The following is a 27,369-nucleotide window of genomic DNA, read 5'->3' as shown; positions in this document are numbered from 1 at the left end:
GAAAGGAGTACCATTTCTTGAGGGGAAATAAAACCATCCAGTGATTACTTTTGAAAATGCTTAAGAAAAGTTTATCAATTTATTGAAAGGTATTTGTATTTTGTTAAAAATGATTGAAGTTCCTTGCTATAAGTCCTGTCAGGTTTAAACATTGTATGTTGTAGTTTACTTGAATAAGAGAATAGTGTTAGACGTATTTCTGTATCTTTAGTATTCATTGAAACATTTTGAGATATTCTTGAAAAAGTTTTAGTGGATCTTCTTGAGAGTTTGAGTTCTCATCAAGACTCCGTTGTTATTTATTTTTGTAAGATTTTGTAAGTACCTAACTAATGCTTTGCGGCTTATCGTATTCCATATTCAATTGTATAAATTGTATAAATTTCGTAATACCATTTGTCAAAGTTTCCTCCCATCCCTGCGCTTCTCCCTGCTTTTGCGGGACGTGTAAAAATTTGGTTAGAATATCTGGTGATTATTATTTACATGTAGGCGATTTCAGTGCAGTTCATAACTTGAATATAAATTTCTTCATAAACTTAACTTAGCGTACTTATAAGTAGTGAAAAAGTGTTGCTTTGGAAACCCGTTACGGACGAAAAAAAAACGCATATCTTAGGCATACAAAGAGTTGTCTTCTCGTTCAACAAAATATCGTGCGGCGTTTAGAATGAAATTGATTTTGCCAAACTTTTGAGCCATTCAGTCCCATTAGCAGGACCCATTACAATGTTTAAACTGTGTCTCCCTTCGTCCTGCTCGTGTCCAATTTTTTTCTTCTGTTTCGTGCAATTTTAGTGAAGCACGCGATTTGGATTCTCTGGGGAAGGAGGCTCGACCATGCACGAGTTATCTGTGCCACTCGCCTCGAACATCCATCCATATGTCGGCATGAATTATTGAAGCGCTCGCCCCGGTTTCAGGAGAATTCGGGGAAATAAGTTTCGTTGACACCTTGCCCTAATTGATTGCTGATGTGGTGTTCAGGCCTTGACCTCGCACGAATCCCACGGACGGCAGTTGGAGGTCCTGGCTGTCGCAGGCAATTGGATTTTCCCACGGGAATGAAGAACCTTGGGGGCTTTTTTCTTTGGTCTAGGAACATCTTATCCAATTCGTTGCTGGGTGATAAATCCGTTTCAACTTAGAGCGTAAACAAATTTAAGCTTAATTTAAGCATTGCGATTATTTACAAAATAGTCGTGGACGCTGAGATATGATACAATACGTTACTTAAGGTATGATTAGGTATGTGTATGGTTACGATTACGTGTAGGGGGTCAAACAAAGCCTACGGTGCGTTCAATTATCATAGAGGTGTGTGCGCTTAGAGCCTAACTACTCGTATGATTATGGTAGTAATGTACACCGACTAATGATCTGATCAATTCTGATTGGTTTCTCCGGGCGCCGAGTTGTACCTGTACAACCCGTCAGAGCCACGGTCAAAATGGGAGCGAGTGGGCTCCTAGCTAAGCCTAACTAGCTAACTACAGTCAATATCCCTATGGGCGCACCAGCAACTTGTCAATGTGCTCCAGGTTCGTGCTCTTGTAGTGCGTCCTGTTCAGCGCCTGAGCGGGGGCGTTCTTCTTCGTCTGCGTGTGCCACGTGAGGATCTGTGGAACAGCAAATAATGTTGTAAGATTTATAAGAAATAGTTTGCAGAATAATTTTAATATTTTATTTGTACTTAGATTTATTTTTTTAAGAAGAAAAATTTACTTTTCATTTATTGTACGATTAATAAAGTAGTAGAAACTCAGAAATCACACAAAAATTTCTTTAGGAAAAATGTGTCACATCCGAAAATGCTAATAGTTTTTCCATGGAAGCTCAATTTTTTCTTTAAAGTGTTTTAAATTTAATATTTTTGTGATAAATTGTGATGTATTTAGGATAAAACTTTTTTTTTTTAAAACAACAACTTTTAGGTATGTACTGTGTCACCACCGATTATGAGGAGTGTATATTTCAGTAGAATTTTTAAATTTAAATTGTTGTTTTTTTTTTGAGAAAATGTTTACTTTTAAACTTTTCTGTGATAAATACATAATTAGAAAAACATGAACTACTTCACTTTAGCTTTATTTAAAACACAATGATAAAATATAGGTACTTATATCTACAATTATAATTGTAATTAAATAATTATTTAATGGAATCACTCACATCACGGCACTCGTCGGCCAGGAACTCGATTTCCGTACTGTCCAGTGGCGCCAGGCTGCGAAGGAAGCCGTCCTCCTCGTATCCCGGCTTAAAGGGCATCTGTGCATTGGGTCGCTCCTTCAGGAACTTGACGCTCACTGCGAATCCGGCCATATCCACGGGATATTTGCGACCTCCGATCCAGCCATCGTAAAAGCCCACCAATTTGCCGTCCTTAATTATGGGACTGCTTACGCCGGTCTTGGTCACCAGGCCAACGGGCCACATGGCTACTTTGGATATGTAGCGCATCTACATACAGGGAAAATAAAAATATTTTAAATTAAAGATTGTTATGAAACTTTTAAGTAGATTTTCTAGTCTTTGGGTTATAAATTATGCAAATAATAAAGTTGCGGATAGAAATCTTTTGAGGTAACTAAATATAATAATATAGATATTATCAAATCAAAGATCTTTTATTTTGGGGATAGTGCAAAATTAAATATGTACCTATCTTTATATTAAAGGTTTGCATAGGGGAGAGGTCTGTAGGTTGAGCCACCTTTTGTTTTTAGTCTCCCATTTGGACATTCGCTTTTGAAACTTCACGTGTTAGGTACCGATCGAAAGCTTAGTCTTTTAGCTGTAAAATAAAGCAACAAAAAAATTTTTTTCCCCTTGGGAAAACTAAAAAATAATTTTTTTTGAAAAGTGCCAAAAAATGACAATTTGAAAAAGAGGTCTGTAGGTTGAGCCACTTTTTAAAGTCAATAATACTCACACAAAAAGTACTCTAAACTATAAGGAACTATTTATTTATGTTAATTTAATCAATTTTAGTTCGTTCTAAATTATTCCCCATTCATTTTTTAAGAACTTCGACCAAATAACAATTAAAATCAAAAGGCTCTTTGAACATTCACTTTTCCCCTAATATCAAAGAAATGTGCTAGGCAGAAAGCGACCTCTGTTGGCCTAAGGCCTTTTTCTATGAAAAACGGGTGTCTCAACTTACACAAAATGGGATGTTTCGGGAAAAAATTAATAACTTTTGTTCTGACTGTCACATTAAGCTGATTCTTTTTTTAATTAGTTAACAGTTAATATACTAATGTTTTAAATCTCTTACCAAGTTAATTTAAGGACGTTATTAATTTTAAATGGAATTTTGAAAAAAGTAGACAAAAACTTTTTTGGTGCAAAATGGTACACGACTCTCACAGCTTAAATCTGGCTAGAGCCTGGCTTATAATGTTTTCCCCAAAAGTTTTGTCACTAAAAAGGACTACAAAAAAAAAATAAAAAAAAATTTTTTAGTGGAAAAGTTTTGAGAAAATTGAGTGTCTCAACTTACAGACCGTCTCAACTTACAGACCTCTCCCCTATATTTAATTTCTTTTAAAATGATTTCGAATTAAATTACATTCCTGATATATTTTCCAGCGGAACCAAGTTAAATTTAATTTCAATTGGTTATTTATTCCAATTTATCATCCAAATTGACATCTTTTAACCCCCAATTCGTGTAAATTGTGTTCTATGTACTGGGTGGGTCAAGGGTTAAGTTACCCGCCCACCTGCTGCTCCTTCTGCTCCTGCCTACCTGCTCGAATATGCTAATGTCGTAGGTGTTGTCGTCGTCGGCAAAGTAGAGCACTCCCTCGGTGGCATGTTGGCGCAGATACTCGAGGCCCCGATTCCGATTGGAGACGCCGCGCGGCTTGGCCCGCTTCGTCTGCTTGTACTTCTCGGGCATGGGTGCTACATGATGGCAGGGGAAATGGAAATGGGCGGAGGAAATGGAAATAGGTGCGATGTAGTGACTCGTAAATATCACTTGAATGTGTCCCGGACATGACACGGCACACGGAACCGATACTCACCCACCATGTACTCGTAGGGCACTCCGATCCGGTCCAAAACGTGGCCCACCAGCGGATTCGTCTTGTTGGCGTCCTCGATGACCAGCCAGAGCAGATTCACCACGTGCTTCAGGGTGTATCCCAGCCGGGTGAGCTCCGCCAGCTGCTCGGGTCGTCGGTAGGTGGGCGTGATTATGTACAGGGGCGGCTGTGGGTCGAGTTGATTTAAGTTGAGTTGAGTTGAGTGTCATTGGGTTATCTAACGCTGTGTATTGTACTACGGGGCGTATGTGTGCACTGCACTTGGACTGGTTTGGATGGGTAGTCTGGGTGGTTGGGTACTAGGTGGCTGAGTGCCTTGTTAGGTGCCAGTGGGTGGTGCGTAATGCGGCGTGAGCTTCTTTTTATGAGCAATTATGCAAATTAATTTACAGCCCAATGACTTGACTAGGCGAAAGCGAGCGAGCCACATCCGCCCATTGCCGTAAGTCTGTTTGCCTAGGCTCTGGTGAGGCAATATGGGTCGCTTTTCACTAGTCAAATGCACTGGGCAAAATTGAATAATGTTTCCATTAAGATTTTCCTTAAATTAATCGTTTTTTAAGGATAATATCATAATTGTATTACAGTATTTTAAACGTACTTCATTTTAACAATTTAAAAAAATAATTTTTTCGTTTAAACATTTATGGAAATATTTTTTAAATAAAAAATCGAGCACCCTAAAAAAACTAGTAAATGAATAATCTGAAATCCGATAAAATTCTTATGATTTTTGTGCATTGTTCCTATCCACTTTCCAATCTTTTGATCAAATCTAAATTTAATAAAAATTACATTTATTTATTTAATTTTTTTTTGTAGAGTGCACTCTACTCTGCACTTGTATTAAACACCCGTTCTAGATATGCTGTGCCTGTGAACTCGTGGCCCATTGAACGACTGACGTTGAAAATAAATAAACTGGCGCACTCACTTTGCAAATTGTCCATTGTTGACACACATGCACCCACATCCACCTCCCCATTCATCCACACCCACCGCATGCAAGGGGGTGGAAAATAAAAAATGCATTCTAATGTAGTTTTGCAAAATAAACTCAGATATTCAAATGTAAAGAGATAGGGGTGGGGATGGCATGCAAAGTAGCTTAGTTTTCATGATATCAGCTGATTTTATTTAACAGATCTCCTCCTCATCGCCTAATTTTCACAATATAAGTCGAAAGATCATTGAAATGATTCCTTAAATATTCTAGAATAGGATTGTAGAGTTAATAAAGTTACTAAGTATAGTAACCTTTTATTATTAAATTATAGCATACATATAGGAACCATTAAATCTCCAGGTAGTTTTAGAAAATAAATTCAGAGAAGCTATCTTTAATGCTAGAGTTCTTTATAAAATAATTTAAGGTTTCCCTTAAGATCCTACATAGTTTAAAAATATATATTCTTTATATTGAATGCTGAATTCCCAGTACACCTCTTAAATTAATGAGCTTGACCGTTGACATTGAGCGCAGGGCATTGGAATCGCTGCTGGTTGATGCAACTACTAAATGAGAGAAACCAACAAATGCGCGTGAATCTTTTCAATTGGCTTGCATTTTGTGTTTTGCATAAATCTGGAATCTAGATCAGAAACCACCCCTTTTCAGTGGTCGCTTTCAATGCTAGTAATTTTTCCATATTTTTTTGTCAGTTGCAGTTGGATGCGGTTTTGGTTTTTTGGTTTTGTTCGTGTGTTGCGCACCGGAGCAATTTTCAAATTAGGCTCATGCCAAATGGTGAATGGAGAACCTATTTGTTTGCCACCAGTTGCAGTGGCACGCCCTCAGTTAGTGAAGCTTGTTGGTTAATATAATGCATGTGATTAACCCAGAAATCGTGATACAGATAGCCGGCAACCAATTTGCACATGGTGGCCAACAAAAGTTGGTTAGATAAACAGCGCCATTTGTGCAGGTCAGCGTCGCTTTGTGCTGTTTGCATTGCGAAGTTGGTTGGTAATATATTCCCATTTAGGGCTTTAATGAGACCATAATTAGAAGTTGGTAAAGTAAATGTAGAACACATTTGTCACCTTGTTTGCTTTGGTTTCTGCTTAATTTAAATAATTGCCGAATTTATGTTGGTCCGTTTTAAGCCAGAAAAGTAAAAATGTAGGCCCTCAAGTAATTTCATCCTTGTTACAATTTCCACAAAAATATATGTGAGCTTTCCATCACCTTTAGAATTTATTTTATACTAACTTTTTGTTAAAAAAATGCTGCTTAAGATGTATTTTTGTTGAAAATTATAATATATTAATTAATTTTTCACAAATATGCGAGGTAAATTTTATATTATCCGATATTTAAAATTTTTAATATTTAATTTAAGTATATTTAAATTTTAGGTACTTTTCCAAGCCGTCCAGGATCGTTCTGTTTACTACATTAATGACTAGCGTGCAATGCACTTGCGAGTAGCACATGGCAATTAGGAAAATTAAAAAAAGGGGTGAAGAAAAGCGATAAGTGAGCCAACCAGAAGGTTTGCAGAGAGTATATTGATAGGGCAACAAGTGCGACATTCAGTTATCGAATAATGACAAGCAGCCAGACGCACAAACATTGGACAACACACAAACACTTGCTACAGACATGCACACGACAAGTGAAAATAATATGCAGATAAGCTCGAAATGCACTTCCGAAGATTAAAACGGAATAAGGGAAATGCGGGAGAAGCAAGAGTGTAATAAGTTTGGTTGGTTAGTTGTGGGTGCTGTGAACTTGAGGACACTGAGAGAAAAATGTATAGCTAAAATCAAGAAATCTATATTTTTACATTATTAACCCTCAATAATTTAAATTTACTTAAAAAAAAATACTTTTGAAATAGGGTTTTTAAAATTTTAAACCTTTTTTTTCAGTTTTTTGGTTGGTAAATTTATAAATTGCGTTTAAAATGTAATTTAAAATATATTTTAAGTTTTTTTCATGAAATTACGTTTTGAACTTTAGTATAATTTTTTCCCAGTGTACTTCAGGAAAGGGGGTGAGGTGCTCGGCTAGGATTATGATTATTTCAAAATATTTACGGGCACGGATGCGGCAACGAATGTTGGTCGAGTCTTATGGGCGTTTTCCGTGTGGGAGGCAGTGGGCGTGGCCGCTGCGGATGTTTTGGCGCTTGTTTTGGCTGTTGTTGTTGTTGTTGCTGCCACCCCACTGGCGGTGGCTACTGTTGTTGTTGTTGTAGTTGTGGTTGTGGAGCTTGTCTTAATGCCTGCAGTCTTTCGATGACCACCCACCGATCCTGATCTTAGTTGCGATGCAGAAGACATAAATGTGGGTATGGTGGCCGCTAATGAAACCATGCGAATGGAGGCTGAGGATGCACCACCCAGCTTTTGACCCACTGTGCCCGTGGATGCTGTTGTTGTTGTCGTTTGTGGTGGAGCTGTTGTTGTTGTGCTTGTTGTTAGGGACTGGTTAATTGTGTTCGAGGAACTATTCGCCATTAGCAGGGAAATGGGTGACCACAAATATGAGGCGATATATGACGATGATTTCTCTTGATGCTAAAGTTAGTGGGCAATGAAGGGGTTATTAAAGGGGGGTTCAGAGGAAATAGAACAAGAACACATAGAAAACATTACAATAGTATATAATTCTAGTTAAATTCTAATGTTTTAGTAGTAATGGTTATTGTTAGGTGAGCTCGGGATGCCATATTTTGTTTGTTTTATTTCTAAGCACGTATAACTCTAATCATCACTCTCAGTTTAACACCATAATTAGGCACCTGCTTTATTATTCCGTGCTTTTAGCTGTTTATGCTGCTATCTACTTTTTATTGCAGCCAAAAGCAAGTAACACATGGTACATAAACTGTACAGATGTACTTGTTTTTATTGTTTCCCCTTTTTCGTTATAACGCTCTTAGTTTCTCCGAAATATGACAAATAAATGCTATCATAATGGATAACACTTCGTAGTTCACGTTCTTTTGTTACTTTACAGCAAAGAAAACATTAGCTGTTCCCACGATTTTCGTGCTCTATGTTCTACCTAACTAATCATAAATAGATAATAAATAGTTTACTTGGCATTGAGGAATTCGATATTAATGAACTATTATTTATTATAGGTCAGGGAAGGCCAAAAACTTTCCTTTCATTTAGATTACTCCAGATATTAGCATTGCCCAGGTCTGATAAGATTATTATATTAGGCAATTACCTTTGACACCAGTACAGTGGAAGATAAATTATGATGCATGTAGTGCAATATGTTATTTAGAAGAATAGGGTGCGTTAAAAAAAGTTTAGGGATTAATCAACAAGTATTAATATTAAAATAAAAAACTTATCCTTCTAAACAGTTCTTTTGGATATCCAAGTTTTAGCTAGCAATACTCTTACTATTATTTGTAAAATCATGCTAAAATGCCACCATCAAAGAATTTTATTCAATAATTTTGTATCACAAAATGTTTTCTTATATATTTTAAGATCCCATTTGGAGTTTTCTCCCAGTGTACTTACCTTTACAACTTCACCGGCGGCGAAGGGTTCTCGGGATATGTGGTACTGATAGAGGGCCATGTAGATGCAGGTGGTCAGAATGAAAATGGTCAGGTACATTTTAATGGATTTGCCCAGCGACATTTTGCCGGTGCCGTTGCCACTCGTATTAATTCCACTGTACATGTTCAGATTTGTGTAGTTGCCCTTCATGTTGATAGAAAGATCTGGGAATATCCCGGACTTTTCGAACTGCTGTTGCACTTGCAATATGTGTTGCTATTGCACGTGCAATATGTGTTGCTGTTGCTGATTCACTTGCAATATGTGTGGCTGCTGCTGCTGTTGCAAGTGGTGATTTCTTTCGTGCTGGCCGCGTTGCTCTACGTTGGTTTGTTGATTTCATTCGTTCGCTTTCGAATTTTATTTTTTATTTTGCTCTGGTCTTTTTTGTCAACTCTGCTGTTTCGCTGCCTTTGCGGTTTTGATTTGTTTTATTTCATTCCATTTACTGGCATTCTGATTTGCTTCTGATTTTCACGCAGGGCCGAGCGGAAGGGGCGGGACGGAGGCGAGGGGCGGGACGGCCGACGATAGGGCGTGTATCTCGGTACGCAACGAGCTCTGAAATGGTATGGTTATTATGTTTATTCTCGTTTTATCGCACTTGCTGCTTCTATGTATCCATATAAGTTTATATACTAGGCTGGCATATCAGTTTGGTGAATGGATGGCTCATTGTGTGCCCATATTTTAGTTGATAGTAAAACTTACACTTACAGTTTATACTATTCGGGGCATCGGAAACCTGAAAAGAATGTAGGAAAACAAATAAGAAATTAGTGTGGTTACTAAAATTACCAAATATTTAAAAATAAATATTTTTTTTAAATGTATATCAAATGGTCGGGGTTTTTCCCTTTTAAAAAGTTTATCAATAGACCAAGCAAGAAGACAAATAAATATATCTTACATTCATAATATAGCTTGACTCAACGGAATATTTTTTGATAAAATATTTTTTATAAAAAATAATGCAATTTACGAATTATGTAGCATTAAGTATGTTTGATAAGAATGTTAGGGAAGGTTTAGTTGGGGCCATTTAAAAATTATTTTAAGCCATTACGCATTATATTGTCAAATTGTAATAATAATATAAAGGCTCGGAAATAAATGATGCCTTATTGTGATAGGGTTCGTGTTAATTGAATAGTAGTTATTAATTAAAACTATTCAAATTAATTAAAATACTTAATTTTTAAAAGGAAGTGGCGGTTTAATGAATTTACCTATTTGCTTTTACATGTAAGTATTTAAGATGTCTTTTATCTGTTAAAGCTATCTGTGTTATACATTTCTTTAATGCGTTATTTTAATAGGTTGGATTGCCCGATGCAGTTCGGCTAATCACTTGTGCTTAAAGCAACGACCTCCTAACCGCGTCGACTACACTTTCCACTCTTCCATTGTAATTTGCGCAAAGTTGTTAACAACTGCCTGGGGAAATAAGAACAAGGGAAAGGGGTCTATCAGCTGGTAGCGGAAGTTGTTCTTCCCCAGACCCAAGCACATGCATTTACCCATGTATATGTACACGTACATATTACGTATACGCCTGTGGTACTGGCGATTCTTACAGACTTTTCCAATTATGATGGGGCGCGGCTGTTGGGTCTCGCGTGTTTAAGCGTTTTTAAAACCATTTTCGCCGGTGCTGCCGCTGTTTTGATATGAAAGTTCAATGGCCAATTTGAAATGTGCTGCGCTTTGCATGATTTCAACAAAGTTGGGCGCCGTTTTGTTCTTCGCTTTAGTTTAATTTGGTTTTGTTCTCGGCTCTGTTTTGTATTCGATTCAATCCGCATGCAATTAAAGTGCACCCGCGGTTACGGAAGTCATTTTGCTAACTCTGTTGCTAACCATTTTTGGACGGGATGAATAATATTTAAAATCCCACATTAGGTGGAAATTAATTACATTTATCATATTATTCATATTACCACAGGGTATAATATAAATAGAAACATCATACCAGATAAGATACGTTAAATTATCAAGAACCGTCTGTCAATCGTGACATCTGTTGTTTTTATCTATAGATATTTATACAACACGTAAGTGCATGATTGTAGATCTGTTACCATTTTTAGTTTCACAAAGATATTATGAGATAAATTAAGTGCCATGTTGGTCTTAGTTATGTGATTAATAACGCAAGATATGTTTATAGAAGTTCTTATCATCGCTATGCTGAACCATTAGTGGGCTAGAAATAAGCTGTAATAAATTTGTGTTGACATTTTAAAAATAAACTTTCGAGAACTGTTCGACAAATGAATATTTGATTCAATTTTCAACATCCTCGATAGTATAGTGGTTAGTATCCCCGCCTGTCACGCGGGAGACCGGGGTTCAATTCCCCGTCGGGGAGATGTTTTTTTCTTTTTAGAAAATATTATTTTTATATTTTTTTTAAATCTATTTTCCGTTCAACTTGTGTATCAAAAGAAAAATTGCTAATTAAATATCACTTCACTGGCAGCAAGTATTTTACGAATTCATATTCGAGAAAATTGTATTATGGTAGCTTTTCAATGGCTCTGCTATCTGGCAAGCAATTTTAATAAATTTAAATGCCTCGCCCAAAGGCCTGACCAAAGCAGACCAAAGCACAAAATGCAATTATTAACAAATACTGCAAATCTCTTTATGCCCGTTGGCAGAGTTTTCAGACATTGCTCGGCTTTGGTTTTAATGAATAAACTGGATAGCCGAGCGGCGGAGCAGGATGCAGAGGCAGGATCATGAACTGTGGCCGGTCGCCCGGAAATGGGAAATCATTTTGGCCAAACGTCAAAGCAAGAGCACAAATGAAAAATCTGGGCGAGAACAATTTAATGTCAGAACTTAACCCATTTACATGACAATTCCAGCACACCGAGGCCAACAAATAAAGCCGCAACGAAAAAGGAAACAACTGGAAATATATGTAGCCCAGTCAGACGGGAGGCCCATCAAATGGGCATGGCTGGGTGCACTGTCCCAAATCATCAAGAAAATTCATATTCAGCATGTATAAAAGGTTATTGTAATCACAGCATTTAACGTATTGTAATGGAGAATTAAACTAATAATAAAGTTAACAACTTTTTTTACAACATGTTTTGGAAAAAATGATTTAAAAACATTTTCAAAAATATTTTCTTTTCGATTATAAAATAATATAATTATTTAAATTAATAACTTCGGATATAAGTTGTATTAGATTGAATACTTTAGCAAAAAAAGAAATTGGTACACTCAGAAAAAAAATCGCCCTGAATTTTAGAAAATCGCCATACTTTTTAAGCCAAAGGCAGCTCGCCTTGCCTTTTAGAAAAAATATTTCTAAAAATTAGAAAAAAAATTTCTAAAATTTAGGGTTAGTTTTTGCAAAATTGAATAAGAAGAAGAAAAAAAAAATCGGGAAATCGGGAGTTATGCCGACTCCACCCCTCTGTCGGTGTGGGGTGTTGTCGTTGGGGTTCTCGTTTCTCAACTTATTTATCTCTCCTCTATTTAAGCACATGGATGACGTCACGATGCTTGTACACAAGCACACTTTTAATCTTAAATTGTAACTGAAATAATAACTGAAATTATTATATTATTTATTAATGATAAACATAAAAATCAAATAACTTACTATCTTGAGAAAAACATTTGGGTCGCTCGCGGGATTCGAACCCCTTACCTCACAGTTTGCAGTCAAACACTCTACTAGCTGCGCCAGGGAAGCATCACGAGAGGCGCTGTACAAAGTACATTCTCATTCTGTTCTCTTGGTTTCTAGGTTTATACTCTTATTTATCCATTATGTGTGTGTTAGCTTGCCTAAATCCTTATTTGTATTAAAGTATACATTTTAATTCGCAAAAAAAAAAAAACAAGACGCAAAAAATGTCCACCTTGACGTGGGATCGAACACACGCTTCCGAATATAAGCGTAGAAAACAAATAATCCGCTCACATTAGACCCCTAGGCTACCGATTGGGCCAATTTCCTAAAATGTAAGGCAATTTTTTCTTAGTTTGAAAGAAAATTTTCTGAATAACAGAAAATTTTTCTAAAAGTGAATAACAAGAGGAGTTGATCTAATCAGGGTAAGTTTTTCTTATTATTTAGAAAAATATTTCTGAAAAATAGAAATATTTTCTGAATTTCAAGGCGATTTTCAAAGTATGGCGATTTTCTAAAATTTAGGGCGATTTTTTTTCTGAGTGTAGATGTAAAAAACACATAAATTTACAAATATTCAATTCTCAATTAGGATAATGGCATAAAGTAAAATAATATTATCAATTGTGGCAGATTTTAAAACTGACCGCTTCAGAAATTAATATAAATATTTTCCGTGTAGCGTTGGTGGGTGGGTAGTGATGAGAAAAAACAAAATACCACACAAGTGGGTGCCAAGTGCTGACAGAGGAAAACCCGGAAAATGGAGGCGGGGTTGGAAGTTACGAGCGGGTCGCCGCCAGAGTGGAAGTGGAACCCTCTGCCATTGCCAGGGTTATGGAGAGCGGCGTCGAGGAGCTGCACCGAACACCACACTCATAAAAATAATTTTCTACATTTTAGAAAATCGCCCTAAAAAAATTTTCGCCCTTGAACTGAGAAAAATTTTCTATTTTCACGACAAATTTGCCATAAATTCAAGGCAGGTGACCATAAAAAAATATTTTTAGGGTTAATTTTTCTACTTTTCTAATATTTAGGGCGATTTTTTTCGATTTGCTTCGTTTTGACCTTTTCTAAATCCAACGGCGAATTGCCCTAATTTTTTTTCTAAAATTTTTCTAAATACAATGCGATTCGCCTTAAAAATCACTCCAAAAGTGTGAAATTCGGTAGCGCAGCGGTCTAATCACTTGCGCTTTCAACTTTGCTATATGAGGACTAAGGTCGTGGGGTTGTGGGTTCGAACCCTGTGTGATTCAACTTGATTTTTATGTTTTTTTTTTTTTTGTAAACATTATAATACTGAGGACATTTTTTCGTCCGAATTTTAAATTAAAGTAGTCTTTAAACCTTAAAAATGTATGGGAGTTCTGAGTTAAAAGCATACTTTGTGTTGCGGGCAAGAAAACGGGACTAATTGTCACAGTCGTCAGGAAAAAAAATATACGGTTTAGTTGCCTTTAGTCATATTATAACGTAGACCTCAAGAAAATAAGATGTGTGTCGAGTTTGTTCGTCGTCTTGCGCGAGGGGTCTGTGGTGCAGCGGTAGGACGTTAGACTCTAAACCGAGAGGTCGTGGGTTCGATTCTCGCAATGACCAAAAAAAGTAAGTTGTTTTTTCTCCTCATATTTATTTCCCTTATTCATTTACAAACATGATTTTTCAGTTCTAACGGCTGTGCTGTATAGATCGGGCCCCCCTCTTAACGCGGCTCCCATATAAGCTACACACCAATACAATAATATGAAACGGTGTCCTCCGCCGGTGTTGTTTAATTAAAGCAGTCCCAGTTCCCAGAATATAGACGATTAAAAAAAAAAACATGCTTCCCAAATTCAGTTAAGCATGCTCAAACACGATTTTTTTTAATTTGTCTAATTTTTTAGGGCATTCGCCTATAAAAACAGGAAATTCGCCCTTAATTTTAGAAAAATACACCTTAAAATTAGGGCAAATCACCCTAAAAACAGGAAAATATTTCTTATTTCAAGAAAAATCACCCTAAATTAAACCAAATTTCCATCGGGATTTTTTAGAAAATTTTTCTAAATACACGGGCGAATCGCCAGCGGATACGATTTATGGGCGATTTTCTAAATCCACGGGCGAAAAGTCAGTTTTTTAGGGCGATTTAGGGTAAAAATTTCTATGAGTGCAGGCTCTCGAGCACCCGGATGCCATTCGAGAGCGGTGCCAGGCCCTGTCCTTGAATGGACGCAAACACCCACACACCCACACGCCCACTCATCCATTCACGCCACGCACAGTGGGCGGCACAGTGGGCGCCTCCAGCACGATGGGGCACAAATGTCAGAGTGCAATATCACAATATTTTCTTTTTTATGTAACGGCTGAATTAAAGATGCTGCCATTTGTCACGTATCGTTGTCAGCTCCTCCTCATCCACCCTGAATTATGGCAGAAAATGTTGATAAACATGTTCTCAGTCGTTATAAACAGTTTGCCTTTTTAAAGTTATAAATCCAACGAGTTGAAAAGCAGATTCATTAAAATAAAGATGTATTTAAGATGGCAAACAAAAACAACATTATGGTCACGTTTACAAGATAGCCTTTGAAAATAAAATTTAAAAAAAACAATGGCTTTAAAAAGAAAAAAAAGTTTCTCATTCTATTTGAAAAGGTAAATAAAAAATACACTTCTTTAAAAATATACGGTTGCAACATCCCAAACTACTTTGAATAATTAAAGTGAAAACAGGCTACGAACAACCATCAACGAATTTTTGTGGCGTGGCGGAATTCAAAGTGCTTTTTGAATGTTTAACCACTAGTCGTTTTGCGGCAAGGACACGCATTTGGAGTTATTTGAAAATGCCAGTGCCTCTCCTTTATTTCTATTTTCCTTCTCGTGCCATTCAATTTCAGTTTATTTCGGCCATAAGCGTCAAATGAAATGTCCCACTGTGGAGAGCCATCAAAATGACGCCGGCATCGCCATTTCTCTTCTTGCATCATTGTGTTGGTGTGTGTGTGTGTGTTTGGTTGTGGCAAAAACAATTGCATAATACCAGGGGCAAGTGCATTGTGGAGCCGTGTTGACTGACCAGCTATTCACACCGTTTTGTTTGGAATGTTAAATTCAATATTTTTTCAAGCTCTTTTTTAATTTTTTCTCATTGGTATTATGGGCGCAGTTTTTTTTTAATTTGAACAGCTGCACGGAACTACATTTCTATTTTATTCCAATTGGGTTAAAGAAAATTATAAAATTTAAATAGTCGAGTAACAGACGTGAGGTCTAATCACAATAGTAAAGTTCTTTCAACCCCCGCCTTTTGTAAAACAAATTCATATTTATTTAAATGAAATATAGCTGTTTTAGTCACTTTTACGGCCCTAGAACTTCTGATAAAACAAAGTGCAAGTTTTCTCAAAGTAGCGATATTTGCGCCTCGAAATGGCAGAGGTGAATGCAAGTTCTTTGCATTTTGATTTGTGTTGGCAGCTTTCGAGGAGCTTGAACCCGGTTTTGACACATCGGCGTTACCCAAGCACATGGCATTTATCTAAGTGTGAGCGGGATATCCAGGATCCAGAGCCCAGCCACCGAAGGATTTCCCCCCGCCCAACGGCCACCCGCAAAAGCATATTTCAAATTTAATGGATTAACGAACATTTCTCGACCGGAGGCAGGATGGTGGAGGCGCTATCTGAATGCCTTTTTGGTCATGTGAGTTATAGTGCATAGAGTCATTTATATCCGGTTTGGTGGCAGCACTCGAACGCAATCAATGGAAACGTGCCGCAAATTCTTAAGAGTCGCGCTCCGGTGCTTCCTAATATTTTTTGGAGTTGCCTGCAGTTCGTGCTTGATGAAGTGGGAAAGTAAGTGCTTGCATATAATCCATCAATATTGATGCATAGCATGTGCATTCGAATTGGAGCCCTGCGAACTTCAATATTAAGTCAAATAGTTAAGGGTTTCATGTGTTTTAAGAAACTTAAAACTCTCCATTTTACAAGAGACGATTTTACCCAGTCAACATTCAAACAAATTTCTTATCTTATATTTTCATCGATTTTAAAGCTCACTAAACCAACACAATAAAAGAATGCTCTTCAGTTGTTGATTTAATGGGCTTTAAACATGTATGTATACAACGCATTTCACGGGCAATCTATTTAATTAGTTACGGTTAACATGTGTAAAATGCATTGCTCACGCTTAATATAACATGAAAATTAACACATTGGTTGCGAAATATTACTATTATTGTTAAATATTTTCTTTATTTTGAGTAGACAAAATAATCAGTACACTAATTTAAAAAGTCACTTTGAACTTCAAAAGAAATATGTGTTGGTTCCTACAGTAATTTCGATAAACTGAACTGAAAACAGAAACCTTTTTAGATAAGCTTCGTTTGCAAATAGGCCAGCAAATTGATAAATAACTTTTCTATATGTCACACGTTATGGCAGAGATTTGTAACCATAAAAGAGTCAAACAGTAGGGCATTTATCAACTCATATCTGCCACCTAACCATCTATGTATATATCCAGATCCAATTTGTCGGAACATTGTGCGAATAAAGGGGATATTGTGCGCCATATAAAATCAACTTTACAGCAGATCCATAAAATTTATGACAACAAATTAGTGTGCTGCGACTAATGGGTCGACACCAGGCATATTTGGGTTGGGTTCGCATTGGAAATGGGTAAGCTATTAGGCTAATGCCAATGGGGGACACAGTGGAGCGAAGAAGGGATATTGTGTAATTTTTTTAACTAATCATATTTACCATGTTCCTTTTAAAAATTATTAAATCTTTTTTATATATACTGATATCTTTTGAATCCCCTGTGTATATTATCTAGCCCACTTACTAACAGAGTAAATATTTTGCACACAGTTAAGTTATCATTTATTTGCAAAATCAATAGCATCTGCTAGTTTTTATTAATATCCGGATAAATATTTTCACTTCAATCAACACATGATATGACTATAGAAGCCATTGTAAACAGTCTGCTTGCATGAATTAAATATGGCAAACTAAAGAACCTATTTATAGACAAGCTATCTACAGCTACACAAAGTTTTCGAAGCCTTTATCTAATTTTTTTTTAATGGCATTCCACTGTAAACAGCCCGTTTTGTCTGGTTTAAATGATATCCCAAAATTCTAGGCCCACACAAGGCTTCGAATCCTCATCAATCCTTAGCGTCATCAATCGAAGTCAATGAGTGGGTGGGTGAGTTGGGAATTAGGAAAACTGTTGCGTGAACTTGGGTGCGCCTCTTTCTTTTATATTCGAGGGCGCAACAGTTTATAAATTAGGTAAAAGTTTGCCACCAAAGAATTCCTTTGTTTGGGGCTAGGCACCAATGAGTAGCGGGGTAAACTATTTGAAAGTTATAATCAGTAGAACATTTTTCATTTTTAGCATGTTAAAACACAGTCGGTTTTCTTTATCGCCTGAAAAAACCCTTAAGGGAAGTGGAAGTCATTAGGGCCCAAGCTAATTCTGTTTTTTAAACAGCCAAGAGGTCGAGTCTCTTGGCAATTAGTAATCAGTTTGTGAGTTTGATTTTATGGAGGAAAATCACGAGAAAGCATTTATATTTCATTAAAACTCAATTTATAGAATCCATAGTGGTGATTGTAACCCCAATACGTGCTGTTTATGTATCAAATAAATACAATTAATGCCTTTTTTACTTATAAGTACGCTTACTCATAAATATAAGTCGGTTTTTAGGTTCTACTTTGTGTTGCATCATATTAATATTTTAGTTATTTTTCTTTTCTTGTTATAATATTTACCTATACTTGATATTATTTAATGATTAATGGTTTATTGCCAGTTTTCTCATTTTACGTTTTTTTATGCATAATTAACTTGTTTCAGTCTAACTCAATAACTGACCTTCCCCAAAAAGACACAGATGGTTTCCCGCAGTTGATTTAGTCTCTACACAATATTTTTTAGAATTATAATTATAAAAATAGCACTTCTTGAAAACGAAAACATTTCTTTTTAAATGAATACACTCAAATTATATACTGAAGTACTTTCGGATTTTTCTACAGAACGAAAATGAGCTCGGAATTTAGCTGATAACCATATTTATATCGTGGGTTAAGTTGAGTTTTATAAATAAATATGAAATCATTATTCTTATTTACTTTTTGATTTTGATATTCCGTTTAGGTTTCAGTAAAGAAGAAAGTGAATCGCTAACATTTTTTAGTGTGATTTGTAGAGAAGTTTGCCATCAATCACTGTCCATTAGAAAAATGCAGGAAATGTGGCGAGGAAAATCGTATTTCTGATAAAGCTAATTAACTTTAATCATATTTATCTAAGTTAACATGCTTTTTTGACCTTATTTGTTGCCAGCAATAAAGAATAAGTCGAAATATAATAATTCTAAAATTGTTTACGAATATTCTTTATCAGTATACCAAAGTACATTATTTCTGTATCTTACTAGCACTTATCGACCGCTTTGGGAGCAGGAAGTACCAGATTGTGTGAACTATTTTATTTAAAAAACATAAAAAATGTATTTTATGACTAAATTTTAAGTTCCAGAGACAAGTTTTAAATTCTGTTGTGATTTCGTTAAATAGAAATTACTATCTCAGTAATTTTCATACACATCTCGCCTAGTATGAAAGAATCTGCACTAAATCAAACATTCTCATATTTGTCTTCCATTACCTGGCAAAAAGAGCCAGTTATCTCCTTTTTGTAGCTTTCTCCTTTGAAAGAGGAGCTGGCCAAGGGAAAATATATGGCTGGCAATCTGGGATGTGTCCAGTGCATAATCAAATTGAGTTTACAAAAGATCTCATCCTTGCTCAAATCGCTGAGGGGAAAACGAATAAAAACATTGTTTTCATTCGGTTTTGGTCAAATTGAGATTGCGCCAGACTTGGACGAAGTTCATGGCTTTTGGCCAAGGGAGGAGGAAAGTGAAAAACCGTCCAAATTGCCAATTAAATTACAGGGAAGGGCCAGAAAACAATGTGAGAAATGGCTATGCGGGCACGGGCACGGGCCCAATAAAACTTCAAACGAGAACGGGTTCAAGGGGGCCAGTGAAAATTGCATTTTCCAGGGGGCGGAAAGCAGCGACAACAGCTGAGCTGCGAAAATGGCAAGCAAAACAGAGGAAAAAGCGCATTTCAGGATGGCAAACAGGGAAATGGGGAAAATGCGGAAAACAGGGGGAAATCACATGAGTTGGCTGAAAAGAAAAAGTAGCCGCAGAGGCGCCGGCACTTGGCGCCGGATTTCCCCGATGATGACACACAAAAAAAGGACATACACACACACTCAGAAAAAAAATCGCCCTAAATTTTAGAAAATCGCCATACTTTGAAAATCGCCTTGAAATTCAGAAAATATTTCTATTTTTCAGAAATATTTTTCTAAATAATAAGAAAAACTTACCCTGATTAGATCAACTCCTCTTGTTATTCACTTTTAGAAAAATTTTCTGTTATTCAGAAAATTTTCTTTCAAACTAAGAAAAAATTGCCTTACATTTTAGGAAATTGGCCCAATCGGTAGCCTAGGGGTCTAATGTGAGCGGATTATTTGTTTTCTACGCTTATATTCGGAAGCGTGTGTTCGATCCCACGTCAAGGTGGACATTTTTTGCGTCTTGTTTTTTTTTTTTTGCGAATTAAAATGTATACTTTAATACAAATAAGGATTTAGGCAAGCTAACACACACATAATGGATAAATAAGAGTATAAACCTAGAAACCAAGAGAACAGAATGAGAATGTACTTTGTACAGCGCCTCTCGTGATGCTTCCCTGGCGCAGCTAGTAGAGTGTTTGACTGCAAACTGTGAGGTAAGGGGTTCGAATCCCGCGAGCGACCCAAATGTTTTTCTCAAGATAGTAAGTTATTTGATTTTTATGTTTATCATTAATAAATAATATAATAATTTCAGTTATTATTTCAGTTACAATTTAAGATTAAAAGTGTGCTTGTGTACAAGCATCGTGACGTCATCCATGTGCTTAAATAGAGGAGAGATAAATAAGTTGAGAAACGAGAACCCCAACGACAACACCCCACACCGACAGAGGGGTGGAGTCGGCATAACTCCCGATTTCCCGATTTTTTTTTTCTTCTTCTTATTCAATTTTGCAAAAACTAACCCTAAATTTTAGAAATTTTTTTTCTAATTTTTAGAAATATTTTTTCTAAAAGGCAAGGCGAGCTGCCTTTGGCTTAAAAAGTATGGCGATTTTCTAAAATTCAGGGCGATTTTTTTTCTGAGTGCAGAAACTTTTAAGCTTGTAAAAACTTTCTTTTCAGTTTGTTTCTCTTTTGGGTGATTTTGTAATGGTCGGCCGCACAAAACTTGCCATTCTTGGCCGCAAATTCAATTTACGTTTATTTGCGAAAATATTGCCGCTGTCCTTGGTGTCCTGCAGGTCCTCCTCCTTCCCCCCTTCCCCATGAAGCTCCTTTTTTCACGCTCTGTTTTCTGTTTTCTATTTTCCAGCACGCACAGTTGGCATTTTTAATTTGCTTTGCCGTTCGAAATTGCTTTTGAAATGGCATTTTAAAAATTTAATTGCCATCTCTGTCTGCTGGCTGTCCCACTCGCTCCCCCAAGGAAGATGCCTTGCAGCAGCGTCTGAAGAGCAACTGCTTCGCCAAATTGCCAGTCACCGGCGAAACAGGGAGAAAAACTTGTATAAAATCTGGAACATTTTCTTCTGTCTTCTTGTACTTACTTACTACTTAAAAAAGTTTAAAGCTCTTAACAAGCTTCTAAGAGGATCTACTAATTGAAAAGCGAAACAGTTGAAGTATAATTAAAAAACTGTAATGGAAAAATTATTATTACTATTAATAACTTATTAATTAATTAATAACAATGTTTATAAATCTTTTATTTTCATTAAATGCAACCATTTCCCTTTTTTTGTAATATTTTAAAATACCATTTCGATATCTCTTCAGCAATACTGAATTACAACACATCGGAATTTTGCATAGCTCATATTAATTAATTTTGTTCAGTGCAAAAGGCAGTGGGCCGTGAGGCGTTCTCGTTTTCGTTTCTGTGTCATGTTTGTCAAATTGACTGAAGTGAAGTCCTTTCGCCGCCCCACCACCCTCCCCGCGCTCCTCTTGTTAATGTCCTGTCCGCTTCTTGTCGCTCCTGTCCTCTTCTGTTTACGCAGTTGTTGGTTTCCTCTAGGCCTGTGGCAAAAAGCTAAGGATCCGAGGCGATGGAAACGGATAGGGAATAAGGGAAAGACAGGAGGATAGGAAAATGCAAGCCATGCCTATGACATTTCCAAGGGGTTCTCAATCAAGATGGCGGTAACTGGTTAGGAAATACCACTTAAACTCAATTGAATTTCGAACTGGAAAATGAAAATTGTCTTTCGATGCAGGAAATTAGGATTTAAGTGATTTAAGTGAGTTTTAGTCTTAGGTTGGAAATTTGATAACGAACTTTGGTAATACTATACATTAGCGGGCTCATCCCCGAAATTCGCGAAAAAATTATCCTCGATGGAACGCGATTTCTTAAGAATTTACGTGCAAAAAGAATTCGGCGGTCGGCCATGGTTCTCTTGTAATTGAATTTCAAAGTTCCCGGGTTTGCTATAAAAAACAAGTATGCTTTTCTAACGTTTGCTATAAAAATCATATATGTATATATGTACCCTTTTCCTTTTTTGTCAAAATAAGACTAATTTAAAATTCCAAACATCTCAGTAATTGGTATTATAGGGAACTAGTCCTCACAACCGCGTAAAAATGATCCTCGATGGACAGCGAGTTCTTAAGAACTCTCATAACCATGGATGACCACATGTGTATTTTTATTATGATAATCAGAAGAAATCGCGGTCCAAGGAGGATTATATGTTTTAACCTTTCTTTTAGTCTTTTCCACCCAAAACTAAACTTAAGGATTGAATTTGTATTTTCTGAGCGACACACCAACCCTAATTCAGCTAAAACTACTAGCTTATTATTGAAAAAAAAAACTGCGCCGCAGGCAAAAAAATTTAAGAAAAAATCGCGCGATTTTTTCTTAAATTTTTTTGCTTGCGGCGCAGTCTTTTTTTAAATTTCTTTTTTAAACGCACTTCTTTCAAATACTTCCTATTCGGGAATACTTCAGCAGAGAGATATCTAGGCCATAAAAGGTTATTAATGAAAAAACCTGGAACTTTACCTCAATGGTGGTGCGGAAAAGTGTTCATTAAAACTTTTAATTTAAAAAAATTCTACATTTTTTTTATAGGAACTCATTTAAACAATTAAATAATTTTATAGGAACTCATTTAAACAATATATTAATTTTATAGGAACTCATTAAAACTTAATTACTTTGATTGAAAATATGAGAAAAGCACCCTTGTTTTTTATAGCAAACCCGGGAACTTTGAAATTCAATTACAAGAGAACCATGGCCGACCGCCAAATTCTTTTTGCACGTAAATTCTTAAGAAATCGCGTTCCATCGAGGATAATTTTTTCGCGAATTTCGGGGGTGAGCCCGCTTTTTTTTTTTTTTTTTTTTTTTTATATAGCATATTTTTATTTACAGCGTTGATCAACCAACTTAATGGTTATAAAACGCATAATTTAGAACATAGAAACAAATAACTGGAAACATAACATGAGTGTGGAAAGAACAATTTTATAACATTGACAGTTCTACATTACTGTCTCAGGACGCGGGTTTGATGGCGTCCTCTTGTCCAGAGATCACCAGGGTGTCGACGCTTCAGCCTTCTTCTTGTGGTTGGGTTTGCCAAGGATGCAGCTAATTGATTGGAGTGGGCTAGTAGTCGTTCGTTGTAGCGGCTTGAGTGCATGTTGATTTGCTCTCTCACTGAAGGAATGTGCAGGTCGCTGGCTAGGACCTCATTTCGCACGTACCACGGTGCATTTGCTATCGTGCGCAGAGCTTTGTTTTGCATTCTTTGTATCCTCAGGATGTTGGAATCCGAAGCAGTGCCCCATATTTGAATGCAGTAAGTGAGCGATGGGACAACGATAGACTTGAAAAGCAACATCTTGTTACTGAGGCTGAGCGTACTTCTTCCTCTAAGCATCCAGTTCAGCTTTCGAAGCTTGGCACGACAAGTGGCTGCGACTTTGGTTATGTGCTGCCTCCACGTAAGACGCTTGTCCAAGATCAATCCCAAATACTGGGCCTGGGGGGATTGCGGGATGACTGTGTCCTGGAAATTGACCCTGGGAAGGATTTTACTTCTTAGCGTGAAGTTGCAATGCTGGGACTTGCTTCCGTTTATAGCAATATTCCATCTGGTCGTCCATTCGCTATACAGATCTAGGAAGTTTTGTGTCATTCGGGACGCTTCGATACGGCATGCTGAGTTGCAGATAAAGGCAGTATCGTCTGCATACGTCGCCAAGAGACTACCAGGTTCTCGAGGATTTGGAAAACGAAACGAAATGTTTCAAGGCTTTATTTCACGTTTACACTTAGGTCCCTTTCGCTCGGTCATTTTTGCGATCCGAGCTTGACTTTTTTTTTGCCACTTTTTAAGCTGCCTGTCAGCTTCCAAGGCAAAAGGACCAGCCATTTGACAGCCCGCTGAGGGAAGGATTTTCTTTTTTGAAGTGCGTTTCAGGAGAGGAAAACTGAAGAGAAATCACGGCTAATGACTGCGGACTTTCCACTGACGCATTTCAGCCGACTTTGCGGCGCTTTGAGTCAAAGACTCGACGTCCACGGCACAGAATTAATATTAAAATGGCAATTAAGCGACAAATTGATTGATATGCAAGTCTATCCAATTACTGCGATGGCATATTTTAAAATATTTTTATGCAAATTGGTTCAGTTGATAAAATAGTTATCCAATCGACTGATAGAGGATAAAAGTCAATGAATTTTATGTCAAAACAGCTTTGATTCAATTTAAATGGATTTCAAATATCCTCTGCCCGGCGAAAAATTGTACTGTTTTTACAAAAACCTAACTCTGTTATTTTCACAGAGTAAATCATTTAATCTGTGCCATTAGTCATAGTTAAATCTATTTAATTTTTATTAATTGTTTCTTCCACAAATTTGAATAAGCAAACAAGGAATATACAATTTAATAAATTATTCTATTAGAAGATTTAGAAAATAGCGTTTACAACAACACAATTTACTAATTGAAACTACCATATGGCGTTATGGCTTAAAAGTAATTATTTTTAATTCCCAGCTGCAGACTCCCCATGAAACTCACTTTAATGGGGCACAAACATAAGTTGGACAAAGGCTCCCTCGGCGAGGCTTACACAATAAACCTTTTTAAATACGCGAAACAAAATAACCGAGAAGGATTCCAACGCAATCCTAATTGTCATAATCACGAGGGGAGACACTTGAACGTCCTTTGCGGCGTCAAAAATTAAAACGTGACACAAATTACTCGCTCGGCCTGAGTCCCCGGCGGGGATCCTTTGGCCCGCTCCCGCTCCCGCTCCTCGCTCAAATGTCATTAACCAGCACAGAGGCGGGCGAGAAGAGTGAAGGGGGGTCGGTCTGCCATTAGGGCAGTGGGCATCGGGCTGGGCCCTGTTTTGACAACCGCACTGCGCCTGTCCCGAGGGGGCGAGCCTCTTCCCCAGGATCTGTCTCAGTCGGTGTCCGTGTCACTGACGATGGATGTAATTCCTCATATGAGTACACCAAGGAAAAAATAAAATTGTAATATTCCAACTTAAAATAATAAACTATAGTTTATAATCATTTATAAACAGGTCGATTTCAATAATTTATAGTAATATCCGTTTAAAATGTATTATATTTAAATATGTGTAAAAAATATTACAGAAATATTAGATCAATTTTGATTCTGTAAGGCTTTAATTTTAATTTTAATTTTATTTCTTTTTTATTTCCTGGTGCTACAAGGACTTCCTTATAAATTTTAGCTTTGTCATGCCTTGCAAATAATTTTTCTTTTAAATATAATGGAAACTCTGAATATTTTTAATAAACTTCAAGTCTTATATTTCCAGTGCTCGGCTAGTACAAATCCCCGCCCACTTCTTGTACCACCTTCCTTGTTGCCGCACCTCAGGGAGCCTTTGTTAATCATTTTGCCTCAGCTCGCAGATTTCGCACGCACGCACATGGGAGTGGAGAAAGGGGCACTGGGCCATCATTTGCATATGTGTCTACGAGGAAACCTCTCCACCAAGGAGGTGCACATTTGTCCACCTGCCTCGGGCCAGCTCAGCTGCTTTCTTTTACGATGATTGCTGGGATGTAAATTTGATTTAAGGCCCTGGTCCCATAAAGAGCTCCCCTCCCGAAGGCAACGACATTTTGAACGACAGATTCTCGGCTTGGGTCATCAAACTGATGAGAGGCCAGCAGCTTATTTTGTTTAGTAATAAAATTGAAGCTAAGGTTCATTAGGGGTTCGTATAACGAACGGAAATAAATATGGAAATATGTATATCAGTCGGTCAAAACTTAATAGACCTGCTAAAAATACTTACAAAATTTTAAATATTTGCAGCATATGTTTTTCTACGTTTCCATTAAAAGAAATTAAAAACTTTGTCAACCCTAAAAATGTAATAAAAAAATCTAGATTCTTGACACATGGCGAAAACCTAAAATAAACAGGCTTTTAGAAATCAACAACATATTTTAAAATAATAACAGATGATCCTGAGGACTTTTTGAATTAAATCGAATCCAAAAGATCTGAGAACATAATTTAAATGCCCAGCACTCAAGTGTACAAGAAATTGATGGGCTATAAAATCAAGTGTGGTAACTTGCGTTCCCGGACTTTAAGCACTGAACTTGCCACCATATGTTTTCCCATTGTGAGGAAGTTTCACACATGCTTAGCCATTTTCCCTATTCCCTATGAGGCCCCTACGCCCTCCAAACTCCCCCAACTTTCCCACCTCCTTCTAAGCCCCTTTCGCTCAGTTTCGTTTACTTTTTTCACAAGCCATTAGCAGCTGCTCACGGCGACGATGAAGGAAAATCCAGCACCCGCTAATAGAAAATACCAAGCAATCGGAACACACATGCGAACTTAGCTACACAAAAAAAAATCAACTTAGCAATACGATATTTAAGGTAGTGGTATACATTGTGAAAAACTTTTTTACCATTATATGAATGTATTAAAATTTCCTCAATTAAAATAAAAAATTAAAACATTAAGTTTGTTAAGTCTTTAAATCAAATATTATAATATTAGGTAACAAATTCATTGTTAGATTTAAGTCCAATTAATCATGTAGTTAAAAGGTTTTCCTAAAACATGTTTTTTTAGATAGTGCTTAGAACATTTCCACATGAGCATTTCATTTCAAATTAACTTTTGTTTTCGTTCTTGTAGCACTAACTTAAAAAAGAAAAAATTCAAAGGGTGTGTCGTAAAATAATTTATAAATGTTTTCTAAAATCATTTTTTAAACTAATAATAATAAAAAAAAAAGTTTAAAAATTCAATACGCTATCTAGTATGGCTAAATATAGCCTACCATTAAGACGAGAGAACTAGCGAGGAAATGTTCAAGATAAGTTGCAATGGAAAACTTTAAGTCCCCATCAATCATGTAATTAAAAGGGTTTTTCCGAAATATTTCTGGTGATAGTGTTTTGAATTTCATTTCCTTATGCGCATTTCACTTGATGTTAACTTTCGTCTTAGGTTCTGATAACATTAAGATAAAAGAGTAAATTTAGAAAGTGTGGGACACAAAGAGGAAGTGTTTTTTCGCCGTGTGCGGTGATATCAAAACGGGGTGGTACGAATATAGCACTTGCACTCACCTGGAGCGTGGAACTCCACCTCGCCATTTGGCTGGATACCGGAAATCTCTGTTGGCTGCTCATCAAAATCGAGGATACAGCCACTTTCGGTTTTTAGTGCCGGCGAAATTTGTGTTTGTATGGATTTTCCAGACTGTCTGGCTCTGGATTTCTTCCTTTTTATTTTTAAGAGAGCAAATGTTTTCAAAAATGAAAATGTCCCTTGGCCTGCGTTTGTTGTTTTTGTTGCTGTTGTTTTTTTTAACGGTTGCCAGGCAACAAAAATTGAAACTTGGCCAACAGGAGAGGCTAAAAGCGACAACAACAAC

The 27,369-nt window shown here is 36.7% G+C and overlaps 1 protein-coding gene, 1 long non-coding RNA gene and 1 other non-coding gene across 5 annotated transcripts; 2 read left to right on the top strand and 1 right to left on the bottom strand.

The window, feature by feature from the left end:
- Nucleotides 1–44: 44 nt before the first annotated feature.
- GlcAT-P (Glucuronyltransferase P) lies at nucleotides 45–27,369 on the bottom strand. 3 transcript variants are annotated; one of them, XM_070214580.1, is made up of 8 exons: nucleotides 27,062–27,369; nucleotides 9,306–9,339; nucleotides 8,553–9,155; nucleotides 7,104–7,586; nucleotides 4,038–4,224; nucleotides 3,758–3,915; nucleotides 2,173–2,463; nucleotides 45–1,619 (listed from the first exon to the last, which is right to left on the bottom strand). In XM_070214580.1, the coding sequence occupies exons 3-8, from the start codon at nucleotides 8,742–8,744 to the stop codon at nucleotides 1,506–1,508; spliced, it is 1,425 nt and encodes a 474-aa protein (XP_070070681.1). In that variant the 5' UTR covers nucleotides 8,745–9,155; nucleotides 9,306–9,339; nucleotides 27,062–27,369; the 3' UTR covers nucleotides 45–1,505. The 3 variants fall into 3 exon arrangements, with proteins under 3 accessions (XP_070070681.1, XP_044251778.1, XP_044251779.1); XM_044395843.2 differs by having other exon boundaries at nucleotides 9,312–9,339; XM_044395844.2 differs by lacking the exon at nucleotides 7,104–7,586 and having other exon boundaries at nucleotides 9,312–9,339; nucleotides 27,062–27,344.
- On the top strand, nucleotides 10,894–10,965 carry TRNAD-GUC (transfer RNA aspartic acid (anticodon GUC)). The gene has a single exon. It is a non-coding gene; the product is annotated as a tRNA-Asp (tRNA).
- LOC138913043 (uncharacterized) lies at nucleotides 16,189–21,166 on the top strand. The gene is made up of 3 exons (XR_011418619.1): nucleotides 16,189–16,731; nucleotides 16,786–16,943; nucleotides 20,762–21,166. It is a non-coding gene; the product is annotated as an uncharacterized lncRNA (long non-coding RNA).

Source organism: Drosophila takahashii, chromosome 3L, assembly GCF_030179915.1.
Source record: "Drosophila takahashii strain IR98-3 E-12201 chromosome 3L, DtakHiC1v2, whole genome shotgun sequence".
Lineage (NCBI taxonomy): Eukaryota > Metazoa > Arthropoda > Insecta > Diptera > Drosophilidae > Drosophila > Drosophila takahashii.
This window is presented reverse-complemented; position numbering and strand designations above follow the sequence as displayed.